General features: G+C 39.9%; 1 protein-coding gene and 1 pseudogene across 6 annotated transcripts in view; one reads left to right on the top strand and one right to left on the bottom strand.

Moving 5' to 3' along the window:
* PHACTR2 (phosphatase and actin regulator 2) overlaps positions 1 to 17,192 on the bottom strand; it is a 135,805-nt gene extending 118,613 nt beyond the window's left edge. For all 6 annotated transcript variants that reach the window (XM_042939983.1, XM_042939984.1, XM_042939987.1 and 3 more), the window contains exon 1: positions 16,949 to 17,192. In XM_042939983.1, the coding sequence (XP_042795917.1) occupies positions 16,949 to 16,994 (46 nt within the window). In that variant the 5' untranslated portion in view covers positions 16,995 to 17,192. The remainder of the gene's footprint in view (positions 1 to 16,948) is intronic.
* On the top strand, positions 11,452 to 12,792 carry LOC122220453 (annotated as a pseudogene).
* Positions 17,193 to 21,241: the final 4,049 nt, after the last annotated feature.

The raw sequence follows: 21,241 nt of genomic DNA, 5'->3' as shown, positions 1-21,241 counted from the left end.
AGAAAGAAAGAAAGAAAGAGACAAAGAAAATCATTTTAAGTATAAACATAGACCTGTAAGTACCATTGAGAGAAAACATGGGCCTTGGGCTCAGAAAGACTTGAATTTAATAATCTGTTCTTCCATTTCCTGGCTGGTAATCTTGGGCAAGGTCATTCAACCTTGTTCATAGTCTCTTCCTCAACCATAGAAGGGGATAATACAATTTACCATTTGGGTTGTTGCTAGGGTTAACAGAAAAAATACCCGCAAAGGGTCGTACTGAGTCACCAATATTCAAGAAAGGTGAATGTCTTCCACTACTTTTTTTCCTCCTCCTACACAATCAAGTGGAAAGGGGACTCTTAAAAGGTTTTGAGGAGAATAAATCATAGAAAGTGGGTTATTTACAATTTGGAGCAACTGGGAGAGTGAAATGTCTTTGAAAGCTATTTTCCAGGTCTTCCAGAGGGCACCAGAAAAACAAAAACACCCTGTACAAAATGGACTCCTGCACAGAGCCACCTGTGTTCTCCACTGGTCTCAGGACAATTGCTGAGAGCTGCAGAGAACCAGCATGCACCCAAGGGAAACTGCCATCAGCCCACAGCAGAAGTGCCCTGGGGGGAGTCACAGAGCAAGAAGGTTGACATCACCTACAAGACTGGGAGAGAATCACTAGAACTGGATTTGGCTCTATTTCCCACCAGCTGGGAAGTTGCACAGTTTATTTTTACGCTTGTACCTGCAAAAAATAAAAAAGTAAAGTGAAAAACTAAAAACAAAAGAACCTATTTTATTCAAAAGACCTGTTGTTTACTTGGTGAATCCTTACTGAACCATGTCAAAAATTCACTTAGTGAACTGTCTACACCTAGTTGAGCTACACGTTGTTGTTGCCTTTAGTTTTTTTTTTTTTTAAGTCTGTGCTGTTTAAGAAGTGTTGCTATAGTGGCCAAACACAGGAAGTTGCGTTTTACTCCTGTTTCCAAATATGCCTAATGTCAAAATCTGAGGAGAAAAAAAAAAAAGTTCCGTTTCATGACTCTGTTAACCTCAGATTCTTTAGTGTTAAGGCCACCTTTAAATTCAACATAGTTCCTAAGTCCTGAAGGACTCATATTTACTGAGAATCATCATCTACTGGTCTGGCTAAGAAATCACAATCAAGGGGACCTCTGTTTATTCTGCACCATCCCCTTTTTGCGATCTAACAGGAACCTTATGCTCTTTCTTTTTGCCCCTGGGACGAGATACCCAGCAATGAAAACAACGTAGGAATGGCACTACCAACACCATAAGTCATTATTCCTTAAATCCTTATTAGTTATTTCCATTGTGTATAGTAAGCCTTCATCTTTAGACCTTAGGATACTGAGCTTTGAATCTGAAATGCCGAGCTTGAATCCCATTGAAATGTTCTCACTTGGAAGAACACCATTACTCTGTGACTTGCGAACGTTGTTAGAATGAGTGTTTGGCCTATTCTGATCTGCTATGTTAAAAAACCAAAGTGACAGGATCACAACCAACGGGTGTGGAGTTTAACTGAAAATTCCTGCACATCCCAACTCCTACTCCGTCACCATTTAGATTCAGATCAGGGCCCAAAAGATTATTGGATCTGGCATGCAGCTTCTTAGGAATGCCTCGTATCTCAGCCATCTCAAGGTCTAACTTACTTTTAGGAAACTCCTGCTCCAAAAGAGGCCAAAAAATTAAACACAGTAATCTCTTAGGTGACTGGAGAGTTTTAAACCCTTTTAAGGGAGAATCTAGGTTCGTAGGATTCTGACGCACCCATCTTACTGGTGTGTTTACAGGGCTCGAGGGACCTGTTCCAAGTAAATTAAAGAATTTGGGACCTCAAGGAAGTGGGTGTGTTTTTGAAGCACTATCTTCATGTCTTGTGACAAGACGAATAAGTCCACCCAGTCTGTCCATCCCAGTGAAGAGTTTCCTGTGAAATTCAGCAAGAGATAGGAAGCCATTATTGAAAGCTGGCTAGGTGCTTTGCAAAGTGTATGGGACATAATATAAATGTGTTTAGTCACATGTGAATCATCCTTGAATTACCAACCTGGTTCAATGGGGCTGCTGCATTTTCTGGCAAGAACATTCTTGCTCTGGCTCTACTTTGACAGGTGTTTTAACACTATCTTTCTTTAGCATCCCTATTCATTTTATTTCTTATTTTAGCAGCTTTTTGTGAAGAAACATGTCACTCTGCGGGATATCAAACACATCTAAGATAATAAAAGCATACAGAGTAAGAAAAAAAATCAAACACAGAAAAGAGGAATATATATATGTAGTGACATTTGGGAATAAAGCATTTCTCTAAATAGTGTGCCTCACATTCAGGGATCTCAAAGAAGATTATAAAAAACTAGTCAGGTGGTACTTATATAGTTGCTGACCACACTGGATTAGCATCTTCATAAGCATTTTTTTTTCTTAGCATTACTCAATTTGGTACTCCACTCACAAGGTAATTATTTCTTATACAAGTATGGCAGAAACACAGTGTTCACATAGACTATTTTCTAATTTTACCACTTATTCTCTTTATATTCCATGCCTTATCTCCTAAGTGGCACTGCCTAGTGACACTGATTGGCTGCCATTGCCAAAAAACACCTTCGATGCATCCTCTTACTCCGGCCATGTCTAACCGAATATGTAGCATCGTTGAAGACGAGCAGGAAAGAAGCTATAGTCTGTTAAGAAGTGCAATTGAAGAAACCAGAAAAAAAGACAATGGATCCAATGTGTTTATGGGCCACTGTGAATGGATCTCAGTTTGTAAACTTGTTTGAAGGATAATGGCAATGGCTGAATTTTGTCCCCCCAAATTCAAATATTGAAGTCTTCATTCCAAGTACCTCAGAATGTGACTGTATTTGGATAGAAGGTCTTTAAAAATGAGGTCATATGTGTGGGCCCTAATCCAATTACCGGTGTCCTTGAACAACAGTAAGACTGGATAGATGTGTGGGTTCACAGACCATATGGGGATACTGGGAGAAAGTGGCAAGGAAAGAGACCTTAGAAGAATTCAAACCTTGATCTTGGACTTCTAAGTGCTAAGTGAGTTCTTAGACTCCAGAACTGTGAGAAAATGAAATTCTGTTGTTGAAGCCAACCCAGCCTGTAGTAATTTGTTATGGTAGCCATAGCAAACTAATACAGACTTTTCCTCTTATCTGTTACGGAGTCTATTCGTACACTGAAGGTAAAGTGAAAATGTCACACAGCTTTCAACCCCATCTCTACCCCGCCCTGCCTAACAGAGGGGAAAAGAAAAGTTCTTTAAAGGCTTCTGCTAGGATCATTTTATAATGGCCTTATTAATTAAAACACCATCATTTGAAAAATGAGGTGTCCGTGTGTTGTGACATTCCGTGGTCTGATGACTAAAGGGGACTCGGGTTTTTTTTAAGTGTGCAGTTCTAGATCCTTCTTAAAAATCTCCAGTTTGATTTTATTCTTTTCATGTTTTCTTTAAAAAACTGGCAGCCAAGTACTTTCCAAGCGACAGAACACTAGTTGCGCACATATGTATATAATTCCATTTTAGTAGACTTGAGGAAAATGAAACACTGCTCTGTTAGGCACACAGAACATTCAACATGAGCTCAGTTAACTCGTTCTGGCTTATTCCAAGTTTCCATCCTCAGCTGTCTCCTCCAGCCTGGCAGGTCAGCACAAGTTAACTTCACAGATGTAGAAGAAATTTTGAAAAACACAGAATCCCTTTAAATAGATGAAATCGGCAATTGCGATCCTGAATCATCCTGTCACGTTGCCCTTCTCAGTCCTGTGGGCTACCCAGCTGTGTGGTCAGAAACATTTTTATTCTGGAAGGAAGGTCCAGGGCAATGCTCAGCAGGCCCTCCTCAGAACACCTTGGGCAAACAGTGGCCTTTCCCGGGGGAGGCTCAGAAACCCTTCAGAAAAAGCTTGTAAGAGACCCCAATTAAGACTGGAATTTACTTCACACTGGGCAATGTACTGCAAAATAGGCACATCGTTGAAAAGGAAAAGACCCCTGAAATACAAACAGGCAAAAATAAAGAGTCAAACGTTTCCAAAAGGAACATATGAAAAGAATTTCTAAATAAATGATTGCTTCCTTTTGAAGTTTTCAGGATTTGCTGCCCACATTTCTAAAAGAGAAAAGGTCTCGGCCTCCTTTTTAGAAAATGTATTTGACTAAAATCTTTCTTACAGTCCACCCCACGCATTATTAAACACCTGTTCTAATCCAGCCCCTGCTCTGTCGCTTTGGTTCCTCCTTAATTAGCACACAGCCACCTCCAATGAAGTTTACAGGTGTCTTCCTAAAAAGGCAACCGACTCAAAATTCTGGGTCCTTTCCTTAAACAGCAATTGCCATTCTACAGACAGCTTCTTTCCCTTTGAATGTAACTGTATTTACCTGAAACCCAACTCTTGCGGGAAACGAATTATTTTGCAGTCTGTAGTATTAGCAAAATGTATGTAAGAGCAAAAAAACTTCTGGCAACGTGATTTTGCCAAAATTGTCCTTGACAATGGGAATACTTGCTCAGGAATAGGACATATTAATGACCAAATTCATCAAGGCATTGGGTACAGAACATCAGTGTGTTTGAACTGGACATTTTGTAACCTCTACTTCACGTCAAGAGAAGTCACACATTGTTAATGAAGAGAAAGTCTTCATCTGAAGCCATTTTTTAAGACACTGCTAACCTCCAGAGGATGTTTCTCACATTAAGAGCCTTCTGGAATACTTGCTCAAAATGCAGATTCTGAGACCCCACTCCAAGATGGATTTTGCTATTCTAGAATATGTTGCCCAGAAGAGAGTATTTTTCCCAAGCATACTAAGTGATTCTCACAATCAGGCAAGTCTGTGAAATATCATTATTACCTCAGTAAACATATTTTTAAATTAGTCCATTCAACTATAAAACATTAAACTTTCATAAAATATTTTTTTAGACTATAATAACAAGAGCACGTCAAAGTTGAGTTCTCGTGTGACAATTGTTCAAGAAAGTCTTTTGCAATTAATTCAAAACTATTTGCTGAAGAGAAAAAAATTATTCTACATGAAGAGAAAATGTTAATGGTGATTAATTATAAGTGGCAGTGGATATTTTTATATATTACAGTTAAGTTTGCCTCGCTGCCTTACGACCCAGCCAAGCTACTGAGCAAGTAGAAAGACAAAATTAAAGATGCCTTCTTATATAGTAGGTCTCAAAAAAACCATGCCCCATGAGCTTTTCTCAAGAAGCTACCTGTGTGCTCTGTCTAAATAAGGAAATAGACCCAGAAAAAAATAGACGTTGATCTAGGAATCTAAACGTCCAACACCAGACGTAAGTGGAAAGACTCCCCAGCCTGATGTGAAGAGAGATCCAGGGAAATAGGCAGCAAGCTTAGAGGAAGCCACAGTCCAATTTGGTTACAGTTCTTCAAGATGAACTTGACAGAATAACAAAAGTGTTTGAGCATGCCGAGAAGAGATTTACATAACTGGGGGAAGATTTGGGGATGAGTATGCAGGACCCTTAGCAAGCAAACAAAAATACCAGTAAGGAAAGCAAAAGCCATGCAGGAAAGAAAAAGTAATCATGGTTTACCACAGGCTTAGCTATCATCAACTTTTTACACAGTTACACAGAATACTGTTCTAATCAAAAGTACAGTGGAAGAACGCTGGGAGGATGAGAACAGTAGGGAAATGTGTGATGGAGGGGAGTGGGTTGGCAGGGGTCAGAGAAAGGGTGAAAAACGAAGCTGTATCTTCAATTTCCAAACTGTGAGTTCAGTGACAATGTGTCAAACTGAACAATCGATAATTAACAAGTAAGCGTGCTATTTAGAGACTGGAGGTAAATACTGAAGAATCCATTTAAACAACTGCAGGTTTCTTGGACACTACTTAACTTTTCACTCAATGCCTATCACTCTACTAATATCTGAACTGGCCAAAAAGGGCTGTTCATTTATTCAATAGTTGTGTCAAGCATATACCTCAGATTAAGGCAGATTAGGGGACAAGATAAGGTCCCTTAGCTTCTGGAGCCTAGGTTCTAGTGAAGGAGGTATTGAAAAAGAAACATGTAAAGAAGCAGGATAGGGGCACCTGGGTGGCTCAGTTGGCTAAGAATCTGACTCTTGATTTCGGCTCAGGTCATGATCTCATGGTTCCTGAGATCTAGCCCCGCATCGGGCTCCCTGCTGAATAGCTTGGAGCCTGCTTGGGATACTCTCTCTCTGCCCCTCTCCCCACCTCCACCCCCCCACCACTCTGGCTTGCACGCAGGGCATACTCAAAATAAACAAATAAACTTTAAAAAAATATTTAAAGAAAAAAGCAGGATTATCTGCGAGATAAAAGCAAAGAAGGAGAAAGAACTGCGGCTTGAGGAGCTAGGCAGGCTTCTCTGAAGAGGGCTGGACAAGGAAGGTCTCCATGAAGCTGGCAACTGAAGGAGTACTCTTTGGAAAGAGCTAGCCAGAGAGCGTCCCTTTCATCCCAGACAAAGAGGGAGCAGCAACTTCCAAGGTCACAGGTAAGAACAAGCAAGGCTTGTCTGGTGACTGGAAAAGGGAGTAAGACTGTGGCACGAGGGGGTGTGGGGGAGGGGCAGGGGCCAAGGATCAGAGAGGATCCTGTGGCCTTGTGGGCCAGAGTAAGAAATCTGGATTTCATTCTAAGGGCAATGGGAAGACGCAGGAAGGCAGTGAGTAAGGAAGTGATGTGATTTATGTTTTAAAACATTACTTTGGCTGCTGTGTGGAACGTGAATTGCAGAAGGCTGAGAACAGAAGCAGGAGACCAGCTCCACCTCACTACGGTTGTGCAATGACTGTGGTCAGGGCCTGGATGGTGGCAGTGGAGATAGAAGTGGGTGGACTAGAGAGACATTGGGAAAGGAAATCGTACAGGACACGTGGATGGTTCGGTGAGGAGGGGAAGGGAAGACTCAAGGAGGCCTCCTCAACTTCCAGCTAGAATGCACGAGGTGGCTGGAGGTATTATTTGGTGACATGCAGAAAGTTCAGGGGAGAAGGGATTTGGCGGGTGAACTCAAGCTTTCTGTTTAGACCTCTTATGTAGGATGCCCATTAAGGACCCAAGCAGACCTGCCCCACAGGCTCTAGCATATCTGAGCTTAGAGCGCAAGGTGAGAGCAGAGCTGCAGATACAGCGGGGCATCACCCCGCTCCCATTTCTCCAGCCACCCCCCAGGTCGGGAGTTCACTCCACCTTGCTGGATTATCCTAGCGGACCTCTTGGCCGTGGGGACGTCTCCCCCAGGAAATCCATACTGCGTGCTCGGCAGGCAGATTCATCCCCTGGGGCAAAGCTGTAATCATTTCTCATTTGATAAAAAACCTTCAGTGCTTCCCACCGCCTGCGTCCTTCTTGCCTTTCAGAGCCAGAATTCTTGTCCCCATTCTGTACTTTCTGGACTCCCTCATTTGTCCCCACAATTCTCCAGGGGTCCCTTTCCTCCCACTTTCCTTTCTGCCCATCTCCACTAAGCACAGACCCTTGTGGGCAGGGGCTGTGTATGATTTCCCTTTGAATCTTCCCCCATGGCCCAGCACAGAATCTTCCGTGTAATCACTTCATTTTTTTTAATTTTTAGAAATGTTTATTCATTTTGAGAGAGGGAGAGGGAGGCGGGGGGGGGGGAGTGAGAGAGAGAGACAGAGAGAGAGAGAGAGAGAGAGAGAGAGAGAGAGAGAGAGAGAGAATACCAAGCGGGCTCTGTGCTTTCAGCGCTGAGCCCCTATGCGGGGGGGGGGGGGGGGGGGGGGGGGGGGGGGGGGGGGGGGCTGGAACTCACAAAGAGCCAGATCATGACCTCAGCTGAAATCAAGAGTCAGTCCACGACTGAGTCACCCAGGTGTGCCAGTAACACCTTACAAAATGAGCCAATTTGCAGGAATATATTCACCAAGCACATACCGGCACAGCTTTCCAGGTTATTCCTAAGCAAAACACCACTTAAGTCCCTCCTTTGTCAACCAAAATTCCCTTAGTGTTAATGGCTGAAATGTTATACTTGCCAGAAGGTTTATATGAATAAAAACATCCAGCCCCTTGAAACAAAAATAAATGGAGGCATAAGCAAATATAAACGATAACAGAGCAAACTTTTAAAAGCAATGTTATTTGCCCATTCCCTTCTGGGGAACAAAAACTGTTGTTTTTGGTTTGGGTTCCCTGCTCAGATAGCGGTGGGATAGAGAGTGGACCAGAAGTGTTTATTTGCTTAAGACTATTTCTACCTCAAGAACACTTTTACGTAAGTTGAGTCCCCACTAAATATGAATCTTTACTCCCAAGAATACAGACTCCCAAGAATGGGCAGTTAGCCCATTACACTGAAGTCCCTCAAGACCAGAAAGGGTGTTGGAACTTCTCCTTTATTCAAGTTAAAGAGGCTTATTTAGAGGATCAACAACCCAGAGTCCTTATCTCCTGCCCTCCTGCATTAAGTAGGCAAAAGGTGAAGTCTGACTCCCCCACTGATTGTTATCCTCTCAGACTTTGGAAGATAAAATATATTTAAGCTAAAAATATTTGGAATATTACTTATTGACCAGACCTGATGAGCTGTGGACCAAAGAGAAGTAAATGAAATTCAAATTTTTGCTCATTTTCTCTCCAAGTGAGGGACATTTGCATTATGATCAAACAGACTAAGAAGAAAATTAACCCCCAAGAGAAGATGGCTATAAGGACCTATATTTTTGTTTTCATCATGGAATTCACAAGAAAAAATAAAGTGGCTGCAAAACAGTCAATGATTTTAAAACTGAGTTGATTTCATGCCAGCTAGAGAAAAGCCAATACGGTTACAGGGCAACTCATGGCTTTAATTCCAGCGGAGGTCCCGGCAGACCCTGGATATGAAATCCCTGGCCACGATCATGTCCAAAGCAGACGAAAGCAGAAGCTACCACACTATTCCTCATAAATGAATTTCCTCTCTCTCTGTGTAGATTTGTCTTCATGCACATATTTTAAAAATAGAATCATTATTTTAAACCTGCATTTTTATATTATTTATTATATAAATCACTTTTCAAAATTATGTTTTACACCATTTTTAAGTAGCTTATTCCATCACATGATTGTTTCCCACATAACTGAAAACATTTCTTGGTGTTCAACTGCTATTTCCAATTTTTGGCTTTCATAAACATTACCCCAGTGAGCAAGTAATTATTTCCTTTACAATATGCTCCTAAAAGTGGAACTGCTGGGTCTGGGTGTATGCACATTTTAAGGTTTTTAATCATCAAGCTGCTCTTCTGATAGGTTGTACCAATTTAAACTATCACAAGACAATCATCTGAGAATCATTCTAATCCTTGCTCAGTGCATACGTGATCGATAGCATCTTTTCTTTTTTTTTTTTTTCATTGAATTGCTAAAACTATTTCATATACCAATTGGTAAATTATGTCTCTTCTTTGGTTAAGTAATGTGGGCAAGGTAACTCTTATGCTTCAGTTTTCCTCATCTGGAAAATGGGGATATTAATAAAATTGATGTTGTGAGGAGATTAAAAATTTTTAATAGTTCCTACAGTGAGTTCAGTTTCTTATTGATTTCTTTTTCTTACTGATTTTTAAGGGCCTTAGTCCATAAAGATATTAATTATTGTTTTCAATATATTTAATGCAAATATTTTGTCAGGTTTATGATTTCCTTTTTCAATTTTCTGATGATGGGGCTCTTAGCTATGCATACGTTTTTAAAATATCATTAAAGCATTCACTTTAAATCAGAATAAGTTACAGAGATCCAATATTCAAATACAAGAAAAATAGAAAAGGAAAGCGTGACTCTTTAGTTTGTAAAAAGGAAAAGGACTGATAAATTTGACTATGTAAAAACAGGAGTTTTTATATGAAAAAAAATAAATTTAAGAGGTAAGAATAACATAGAAAAATATAAGCACAAGGCTAATCTCCTTTAAAAAAATCTCCACAAAAAGCTGCAACAAAACATAAAATAAGGCTATAAACAATTCAGAGAAAAAGAAATACAAATACCCCACTTCACTCATAATCAAAGTGAGATATCCCTTTTTGCATATCGACTGACATGGGTTTTTGCAAATTAATTATGCATAACATTGTGGTCAGGTACAGTCGTGTACAGTGTTCACTGCACAAGGACATCTAGCCAAGGGGGTATGTTGGGACTCAATTCCTGCTAATGTTCCACTTGTTAAATCATGTGCCTGCAGGGCGGCCTCAACCAGAGGGAGGGACTTCAGTTTCTCACAAAGCACTATACGGTCTAAGAGAAACCCTGATACTCCTGTGGTGTTGGTGAAGAGTTCAAAAATGGAATTCTCATATACTAAGCAGCCTCTTTGAGAGTAATTTGGCAAAGTCTACTAAAATGAAATATAAAAATCTTTTGACTCTACAATTCTAGGATTTTATTGGTACACGTAGTTCAAGATGTTCAGATAAAGATGTGCATTTCAGCATTTTTCATCATAGCACATACATAAAAGAACCCCAAAACAATCTAAAAATACAAACCTAAAGTATAAAAACATTAAGTTCTTTTAAAAAGCATGATATACCTACAGATTATAAAATTGCTTGTTTATAAGATTAAAGAGATTCGGTGCCTGAGTGGATCAATCCTTAAGCATCTGAGTTTGGCTCAGGTCATAATCTCACAGTTTGTGAGTTCGAGTCCCACACTGGATGATCTTAAGCCCCACTTTGGGTGAGCCCTGTTCTCTGTCTCTGTCTCTGTCTCTGTCTCTGTCTCTCTCTCCCTCTGCCCCTCCCCGCACCCACGCGCGTGTGCTTTCTCTCAAATAATAATAATAATAATAATAATAATAATAATAATAGATTAAAGAGATTGATATGGAAATATTTTGAAGTTATATTACATGAAAAGCTCAAACTCTAGAGCAGTAAATGTAGGATGTCTTGCTTGTGTTTTGATAAAGATAAATACTTGAATGAAAACTGTCTGAAATGGGGGGGAAAAGAGTTGTTCATTCCAGGTTATAATTGGTAAGAGACTGAGGTCTGGGGGGGGGGGGGGGGGGGGGGGGGAGTCAAACTCACTTTTAGCCTGAATCACCTTGTAAAGTTTGACCTTTGACCATGTGGCATGTTATTTTCATTAAGGCAATTAAACTCTATCCTTTTTGCTTTCATGATTTCTTCTTACAGAGATCCAGGTTTACACAGAAATGGATAAGTATTCTGTGCAGAAAAAATATAAATCCCTGACCAAAATATGAAAACCTAGAAACACAAATACATATAGATCCCATCATGGCCTAGATGCGATATGCAAACTTTATTCACTCATTCCTTTGTCTCCCCAAAATCAAAGAGTGGCTTTCTCTGCCCTTTTAACTCAAGGGCTGAGGCGGAGCCTCGGGGGGGGGGGGGGGGGGGGGGGTGCTGAAGAAACAGCTACTAGATTCAGATACCACCCTTCAGACAACAGAGCCAGAGTAACAACAAAATTCTTGATGTAAAAAACAAACAAACATAACTCTCATTCATATGATCATTGGCTTAAAGCAATTGGGCTGTTCATTGACAATATCGTTGATTCAGTCATACATTCAACAAACATTTATTGTGTCCAATCTAGCATGCCTTATACGTGGCGAGGGGAATACTGAAGTCTCAATGCTTCTAGGGCATGAGGCCAGAGGGTACTAAAACCACCCTATTTGGTGACATATCCGTTTAGCCTGTGCTTAGAAATAATGGATCTAGTCCTCAATGAGATACTAGCAAACCAAATCCTGCAACACATAAAAGGATTATACACCATACCCAAGTAAGCTCTATTCCAGGAATGCAAACTTGGTTCAACATCTGAAAATCAATTAATGCTATATTAATAGAATGAAGGACAGAAAACACACAATCATCTCAAGAGAGCCACAAAAAAAAAAAAAAAAAAAAAAGTCTTTGACTCTTGCATGATAAAGATGCTCCCAAACTAGGAATAGAAGGGAACCTTTTGATAAAGGGCATCTATGAAAAGCCCACAACTAACATGACACTAAATGGTAAAAACTGATTGTTTTCCCCCTTAGATCAGGAAGAAGACAAGAATGTTCACCCTTGGGCTCTGTCATGGTGGGTTTGCTATAAAAGACCATCAGCCTTGTGGGACTGGCTAGATGTCAGAGTCACACGAGAGGCTAAGAATATTGTAAAGTTTCTCAATGTTCTTCAGCAAATTCCTAAAAATACAGCATATAGAAAGTATACAGAATAGATTACAAATGAGAAGCTGAATATGGTTAAAGCAGAATCAGGTGTTAAGAAATTCAAAGACCAACTTCAGGGTGGCCAACTATAGGAGCGATTCTTCAGGCTGAAAATGAACTAAGTCTGGCCAGAAAAATGATACAGTGGAAATCAAGGTAGCCTTTAGAGGAAGAGCCTCCTGCCAACCAATGGAAATGGCCAATATAATCATTATTAAATGACTAGTGTGGTGATAGAAAACCAATGTAATTAAATGTTCTGTTATATGAAAAGAAAAAGAAAGAATGTCCACTCTTGGCACTTGTATTTAACATGATAGTGTATAATGAGTGAGGGCAATTAGACAAGGAAAAGAAGACAAAAGATCTTCAGATTGGAAAACAAGAAGTAAAATTATCTCTATTTGCACATAAAATGTTATATATAGAAATAATAAGGAATGCACTGAAAAACTATCGGGACCAAAAAATGAGTTCCACAAGTTTGTAGGGTATAAGATGAATGTGTAAAAATTAATTTTTGCATATTATATGCTAGCAGACAACGTTCTCAAAATGAAATAAGAATATAATTTCATTTATAGTGGCATCAAAAATAATAAATATGCAGGGATAAATTTAACAAAGAAGGAGCAAGACTTCTATGCTGAAAACTACAAAACACCGTGGAAAGAAATTAAGGAAGATTTCTAAATAAGATCTAAACTTCTAAATAAGATCTAAATAAGGTCTAAATAAGATCTAAATAAATGGAAAGATGTTCGTGTTTACAGACTGAAAGACTTCACATTGTTAAGAGAACAATATTATTCAACACAATCCCCATCAAACTCCCAGCTGGCTTTTTTGCAGAAACTGACAAGCTGAATGTGAGATTTATATAAAAATGCAAGGAGATTAGGATGGCAAAAAATCTTGCAAAAGAAGAACAAAGTTAGAAGACACTTTTCTGTTTCAAAACTTGCTGCAGAGCTATAGTAATCTAGACAGCACAGCATATTAATAGATATGTAGATCAACAGGATAGAAGTTCAGAAATAAACCTTACATTTACTGTCAGCTGATTTGTGACAAGGTGCCAAGACAATTCAATAGGGAAAGAGTCATCTTTTCAACAAATGGTGCTTGACAACTAGATATCCACATGCAAAAGAATGAAAATTAGAACCCTACAATACACCACACATAAAAATTAACTTAAAACAGATCACAGATCTAGGGGCACCTGGGTGGCTCAGTCTGTTAAGTGCCAGACTTCAGCTCAGGTCATGATCTCACAGTCTGTTAAGTGCCAGACTTCAGCTCAGGTCATGATCTCACAGTTTGTAAGTTCAAGCCCCGCACTGGGTTCCCTGCTGTTGCAACAGAGTCGGCTTTGGATCCTCTGTCCCCCCCTCTCTGCCCCTCCCCTGTTCAAGCGTGTACATTCTCACTCTTTCTCTCTCAAAATAAATAAATAAAAGTTTAAAAAAATGTATCACGGACCTAAATGTAAGAGCTAAAATTATAAAACTCTTAGAAGAAAACTTAGGTGTAAATCTTCTTGACATTGGTTAGGCAATGGTTTCTTAGATAAGACTCCAAAAATACAAAGAGAAGAAAAAAAGGTGAACTGGAAATAATCAAAATTTCAAAATTCTGAATTGCAAACCATATCAAGAAAGTGAAAAGACAACCCACAGAATGGGAGAAAGTATTTGTAAATCACATATCTGGTAATGACTTATCTCCAGTATATAAAGAATTCTTTTATCCCAATAACAGGAAGTCAAGGGGCACCTGGGTGGCTCAGTCAGTTGAGCGTCCGACTTTGGCTCAGATCATGGTCTCATGGCTTGTGAGTTTGAGCCCTGCATCAGGCTCTGTGCTGACAGCTCAGAGCCTGGAGCCTGGTTGGGATTCTGTCTCTGTCTCTCTCTGCCCCTCCCTGACTCATGCTCTGTCTCTGTCTGTCTGTCTCTCTCTCTGTCTCTCAAATATAAATAAACATTAAAAAAAAATAGGAAGTCAAATTACCTAATTAAAATTGGGCAAAGAATCTGAATAGACATTTTTCCAAAGAAGACATATGGGATGGCCAACAGGTACGTGAAAAAGATGCTCAATGTCATAGTAATTAGGAAAATGCAAATCAACACCACTATGAGATACAACTTCACATTTACCAGGATGGCTAAAATCAAAAAGATAAATAACAAGTATTGGCAAGGATGTAGAGAAACTGGAAACTTCATATACTGCTGGAGGGAATGTAAAATGGTACAGCAGCTGCTTTGAAAAACTGGCAGTTCCTTAAAACATAACATAAACATAGGATTACTATGTGGCCCAGCAATTCTACTCCTAGAAATATACCAAAAAGAAATGAAAACATATGTTCACCAACAACTTGTACATGAAGTTCATAGCAGCACTCTTCATAGAACCAAAACCTAGAAATAACCTAAATGTCCATCAACTGATGGAAAGAGAGAGAAAATGTGGTATATTCCTATAGTGGGATGTTACCCGGCAATGAAAAGAAATGAAGGACTGATACATGCTACAACATGGATGGCCCTTGATAACACTATGCTGAGTGAAAGAAGTCAGTCACAAAAGGCCATGTGATGTTATGATTCCATTTATATGAAATGTTCAGAATAAGCAGAGAAGATTTGTTATTTAGGGCTGGGGGTTGAGAGGGATGGTAAAAGAGACTGATGGTTGCACAACACCGAATATACTAAAAAATAATGAAGTGTACATTTTCAGTGGGTGAGTTTGGTATGGTATGGTAATTATGTCAATACAGCTGTTTTTAAAAAATAGAAATAATGATTAATGGTCTTCCTAAAACTTCGAGAAATAGATGCAGCCCTAAGCTGAAAGGTTCAAAAGAGCCTAAAATCAAGAGTGAAAAGCAAGCTAACTTGTGGCCTGTAATGATTATTTTACAAAAGCCCAAATCAAACATCTTCTGTGGTCAAGCATAACTTTTTATTTTAACTCACTTTCTATATAAATCGGTTTGCACAATTTCTCAACATTAGTCACTTTATAGGGAATTATAGCAATCTGGGCATTTTTCGCTATACTGGGTAAGAGCTAGAACAGTCATATTTTAAGATTCTATTCTGCTTCTTAGTGATCAGTTATGCAATATTCCTTGCCCTTTGTAAAGGCAAAATTCACTTTTCTAATATTAATCCCAACAATATTTTGCAGCAAAAGAACTAAGTCCTGGGCGTACTTTATAGCTGTTGTATTTGAGTACGGATTCAATTCTATGCTTTACCAGTGCAGAAATATAAAATATAAATTCTTCCTTACAATGAAAGAAGCCACACTGTTTTTTAAAGTAAGACAAAGGAAACTAAGCGTCATTTGCACAAGATAGTTTACTAAAATTAAGATCCTAATCAACACCCCCCCTTCCCCATCCCACCCATCCCATTCCCAAAGGCGTCAATACGAAGTCTCTGATGTTCTGGTGCATTGTATAACCCTTGTCATTAACAAGAAGGAAAGGTGTGATCTAGTCTTGGATTTTGATTTCTCTCCTTTGTAGAGGGTTCCTCCTTTGGCGACATTAACATAAGCGCTAGTAAAGCTTGTGATTTTTCAGGGTGTGAAGCAGCGCAGTATAAACAAACCCATGTGGGGGTAAGTTGGAATGATAGAATGCTATCTAGCTGGAGACATCCTGGAGCTGATTAAAAAAACCTTCATCTGTGCCCTGTCACTTCCTTTCAGCAAGATCCTGTTAATGTTTACACAATTTGAAAAGTGTATCAGATATCTCAAGGAATAACGTAAATGGCCCCTTTGAGGTTGTTTTTTTTTTTTTTAATGTTGATGGAAAAAAATATCAAAATAATACTTTTAAATTTATTTCATTACCCAATTACAAATAACGCCACCAAAAAGTTGTTTATCCCTACCCACCCTGCTGGAGAAATGCCAAACGTACCTTCCTTCCCTTTTTTTTAAGAAAATGGAAAAAAAAAAAAAAAAAAAAACCAACCCAACTTAAAACAGAGGATTGTAACTTAGAAACGTTACACACGATTCCTTCCATAAACTGAACTTTCAGCCCTCGGTAACTGAGTTGGTGAGGTATGTTTCCCCAGTTTTGTAGCTTTGGGGTCTAACATAAAACAGATTATCTTTTGAAACGATTAAGCCTTTTTAAAGTTAGTTTCTAAGTATTCAGAGTTCTGCCAGGATTAGAGGAGGCAATCAGCACGTCTACTCCGAAAACAAACCATAAATCAGTTGACAAGCTTGAAAGAATTCGGTTCTAGTCTGTTCGCAAGCCAAGCGTAAATACAGAAAAACCTGTTGGCACGTTTATCTAGCTCTCTAAGTTTCCCGTTCTAAAAAACACCGCAATACGCAAATGGCGTTTCTCGTAACTTTCAGGCTCCGAAGAAATTCAGATAAACACCCAGGCGAGGCATCTCGTGTGGAAAATGGAGCCTGTGCCTTTAAGGTAAAATCGGCTGGATCCCAAAACGCATTCCACTTCTCCACGACAAAGAGTTTGGGGGAGCGCTACCTCTCGGGTTTCTCCGACGGACTTGGCGGGTTCGGGCACAGCCCGACGTGCCGCCGAGCCCTCGGCCGTCCCAGCTGCCCTGAGCAAGCCCAGCGCCCGCGCGGCCGGGGCGCTCCGTGCGCCCGGGACTCACCGCTGCTGGGCTGCGGGGACAGCGTGGAGACCGAGGTCTGGCCCATGTCTGGGGTCGTGGGGCCAGGTCCGGCGATCACGCGGCTCCTTTGGTCCTTCGATCATGGGTCCGCTCGCAGGCAGGTTTCCAAGCGCTCATTTTCCGGGCTGTGCGGAGCTGCCCGCCAGATCCCCTCACCTTCTCCCCGGCGCGGGTCTCCCAGCCCGGCCGGCCGCAGCCGGCGAGGCGGATCCTGCCCAGCGGATGCCTGTCATTCCTCTATGCAGATTAGCTGGGGTCAGGGGTCACGGGGGAGGAGGGAGGGGAGAGGGCGAGGGGGAGGGGAAGAGGGGAATGGGCGCAGGGGGACGAAGTAGTGGGGAGGAGAGAGGCCCCCGGCCGGTCCCGCGGCGCCCGCGGGGGCTGTGAGACCGGCACCCCCCCCCCCCCCACCCCCCAGGGTAGTAGAGAGTTCAGGCGACTCCCGTTTAACTTAAAAGGTTCAATGTCAAATGATCCTTTAGGGCTGGAAGAAAAGGAATTAAAGTACTTAGTCACGGTACTTAATTTAACAAAATTTGTTTCTTTAAAGTTGGTTTCGTCCTCACATTCTGTTAGCAGTCTTGCAGCACTGTTTGATGTCTGCTCTGTGTAGGGCTTTTCTCCTTTAAAAAATTATCTTCCTTTTAACAAACACAATAAAAAAAAATTCGTGTCCTCAGTTACGGAGAACAATAAATCTGAAAGATGGATCTAAGTGTGAAATCAGCTAAGGATACACTTTGCTGTCTACCATCTAAGCGCCAGGATGCTCACCTCTCCTACCTTTAAAAAGAATCACCGTGGGGGCGCTTGGGTGGCTCAGTCGGCTGGGTGGCCAACTTCGGCTCAGGTCATGATCTCACAGTCTGTGAGTTTGAGCCCCACGTCAGGCTCTGTGCTGACAGCTCAGAGCCTGGAGCCTGTTTCAGATTCTGTGTCTGCCCCTCCCCCACTCACACTCTGTCCCTCTCAAAAATAAATAAACATTAAAAAAAATTTTTTTTTAAAAAAGAATCACTGTGAACTCTCTGAAACCTTGGGGTAATGGGTTTAAAATATACAAGGGGTATAAACATACAAGGGGTTTAAAATATACAAAAGGTGAAAACAACAAAAACAATGGGTAATTTATTTTAAAAGCTAATACTCCCTAGAAGTCGAATTAAATCCTCCCATAATTAAATCTGAACCCCCAACTTCTTAAAAATATGAATACAGGTAAATACTCTTGGTATTAACAATCGATGTGTAATCTATAGATTATATGTATATGTAGTGCACTGCATATATATGTATATAATATATGTAATGCACACACATGCGCACATAGCCATTAGACTGGGTGTGTGGTGGTCACATAAATGTGTTCACTTTATAAAATTTCACTGAGCTGTACACATGCATAATTTGTGCATTTTTCTGAATGCATGTATTTCATGAAAAAAAAAATAACTGCGATACATTTAGGTCACTTGCCACAGCTTTCACTTTTTAGATTATCCTAGATCTTCAACTCTAAACTATTAAAAAACTATATAACATATATAATATAAAATAATAAATTTAAGTTATTTAATACCTTAAACATGAAAATCTTTTTTTAATATTTATTTATTTTTGAGAGAGAGCACTAGCGGGGTAGGGACATAGAGAGAGGGAGAGAGAGAATCTGAAGCAGGCTCCGTGCTGTGGGCCCAAAGCCTGATGTGGGGCTGAACTCAATAACCATAAGATCATGACCTGAGCCGAAATCGGATGCTCAACTGACTAAGCCACCCAGGCGCCCCCAAAAATCTTTTTTTCTGAAGTTTGTTTTATTAAGATCACACACAGCCTTGCTTAATTTTTTGAAAGACATTTGCTTGTCTGTTTAATCACAATTATGTAAATTGCCCTATTTTTTTCACACCCAAACAGCTGTCTATTGTGGAGATTCCCCACCCCCCTAGAATAGTGTGGTCAATTATCTACTTCTCTTTGCCTAATGCATTCTTAAGAAACCTGAAGTTTTTTAAAGAAATTGAGGATTAACCAAGATGTGAGTTCTAATTAGTACAATGAAATCAATCAACTAAATTTCTTTATAATGTGCAAAACTGTTGTATTTTGGGAACACATCCCACCTGAGGGGCTCATCATTGAGAGCAAACAATTATAATGGCTCTTCCATTCCTTTAGCTTAAAACAACAACAAAAATCCACGGTTAAGTGTTTTCTCAACTGAAATTGAAAAGAGGGAACTTCACACTCTTCCTTCCACTAATAGAGCCTAACTGATAAGGGAGGTCATTGGTTAGAAGAAATACACAGTAAATTTTGCACATTAAAATATGTAAATGTAATGATTTTTTTTGAATTGACAAAGGTTAAATTTTGAGGCTGTTTTTGCTATCATGACTCCTTTTCCTTGAGAAACAATAATGTGTTTCTTTTTATTTCTTCTACAAATTCTTATTTCAAACATCAGAGGGGTACTCTATAATTCTCTTCTTTCAGGATTTGCTAAATCCGTCTATATTTACCTTATTTAAAACCTTTCAGGATTTGCTAGTTAATATAATCTTAGCTTCATCTCAGATTCCTATAATCCCCTGATCAGGTTACACTCTTCTCTCTGAAACTTTTCCAGTTCCATTACATTATCCTTGAAGCATGTCAACCAAAATTGCAGTGTGTATCCAGGTTTCTTTATAAGGGTGGGACAGTTATTCTATTTTGTTGCCTTTTTGTCACAGCTAACAAATTATACTAATGAACATAGAAAGTCTACAGAAATCCCAAAATTCCATTTTTAGGATATCATGTAAAGGTTATAAGTTATCATCTAACAAGAGTATTTTAAGATAATTTCCCCCCAAATTGCCTTTTTTTTTTGCCTTACTTGAGATGTGATCTATAAGTCAGCCAATTAACAGTCTTACTAAGAGCTCTGGGTGTTAATCCTACAGTTTATGGTTTAACTGTAGGAACATTTAATGTCATCAGAAAAATATGGACGTTTCTCTGTATATCACCTCTTTCCACAGAGTTTATAGAAATGCTAAACGAAATTAGTGCCAACATCTAATTCTGAGGAAACCATCTATTTATAACTCTCCAGCATTCATCCCATTGATCCTGCTCCTTGGTCTATATTTCTAAACCAAACTCTTATCCAGCGATATCCTGGTAAATACTCAACACTCGGGTTTGTCTGGGGATGGGGACAAGATTGATTTGTGACTTGTATGTAGTATTTGCTTATTTCCTTAATGTAAATACTCCTACAATGGCCAATTCAACAAGCAGTTGACTGGCTTGCAAAATGTATGTCAACTAGTTTGCAAAATTCCTGGAAATTTCACAACAGGTCTATATGAGCTGCCTTCAGCAAACCACTACTTTCATCTTTTACAATATGCTGTCATCAGATCACACCATGACCGAAATTGAGGGACAGTCTATGTTAAGCCTCCCTAAAAGTATAGAATGATGGCATCTACTGATTTTTCCACCCTGCAATCTAAGTATCTTTCAATCCCTGAAAGAACTGTGATTTATTCATTTACTTCCAGAAAGAAGTTAAATTGAGTGGATTAGTTAGATAGAATTTCCCCTTCCTGAATCTGGTTGGCCTTTTGACAAAGGGGTTATAGGTACATATTAAGGTTTTCAAGCATTTTACATTTTCACCCTGATTTCACTGGTCTGTCTGATTTGGAGTTACGAAGTTCTCCTATCTGGGGTAACCAGAGTTACACCTGCACCCCTGGTGGATGAAAATTACTATATCTACTAGACAGAAGTTAAAAGCATAAAGAAACCTAAACTTAGGCACCTATTTTTTTTTTTTAATTTTAAGTTTATTTTTATTTTTGAGAGAGAGACAGAGAGAGTGGGCAGGGAAGAGGCAGAGAGAGATGGGAAGAGAGAATCCTAAGCAGGCTCCACCCTGTCAGCACAGAACCCGATGTGGGGCTCAAACTCATGAACTGCGAGATCATGCCCTGTGCTGAAACCAAGAGTTGGACACTTAACCAACTGAGCCACCCAGGCACCCCAACTTTAGCCATCTACTGGTGAAAAAGTCCCTACCCTACCAGGTCAAAGTCCAAACTGTAGATGTAGAGGTACAATTTGGTGGCTAGAGAAGATGGTTTACAATTAGAACAATCACCACTACCAAATGCTATCATTTAGGTGACTGCCAGCCTTTTCTAGGTGGCCTAATCTAAGCTTGGAGTGGGAGAGAGATCTCACTCTTTTTCCCTCAAGAGCACAAATGCCGTGAAT

Source organism: Panthera leo, chromosome B2, assembly GCF_018350215.1.
Source record: "Panthera leo isolate Ple1 chromosome B2, P.leo_Ple1_pat1.1, whole genome shotgun sequence".
NCBI classification, from domain to species: Eukaryota; Metazoa; Chordata; class Mammalia; order Carnivora; family Felidae; genus Panthera; species Panthera leo.
The sequence above is the reverse complement of the archived record's forward strand: the minus strand, read 5'-3'. Positions and strand labels throughout refer to the sequence as shown.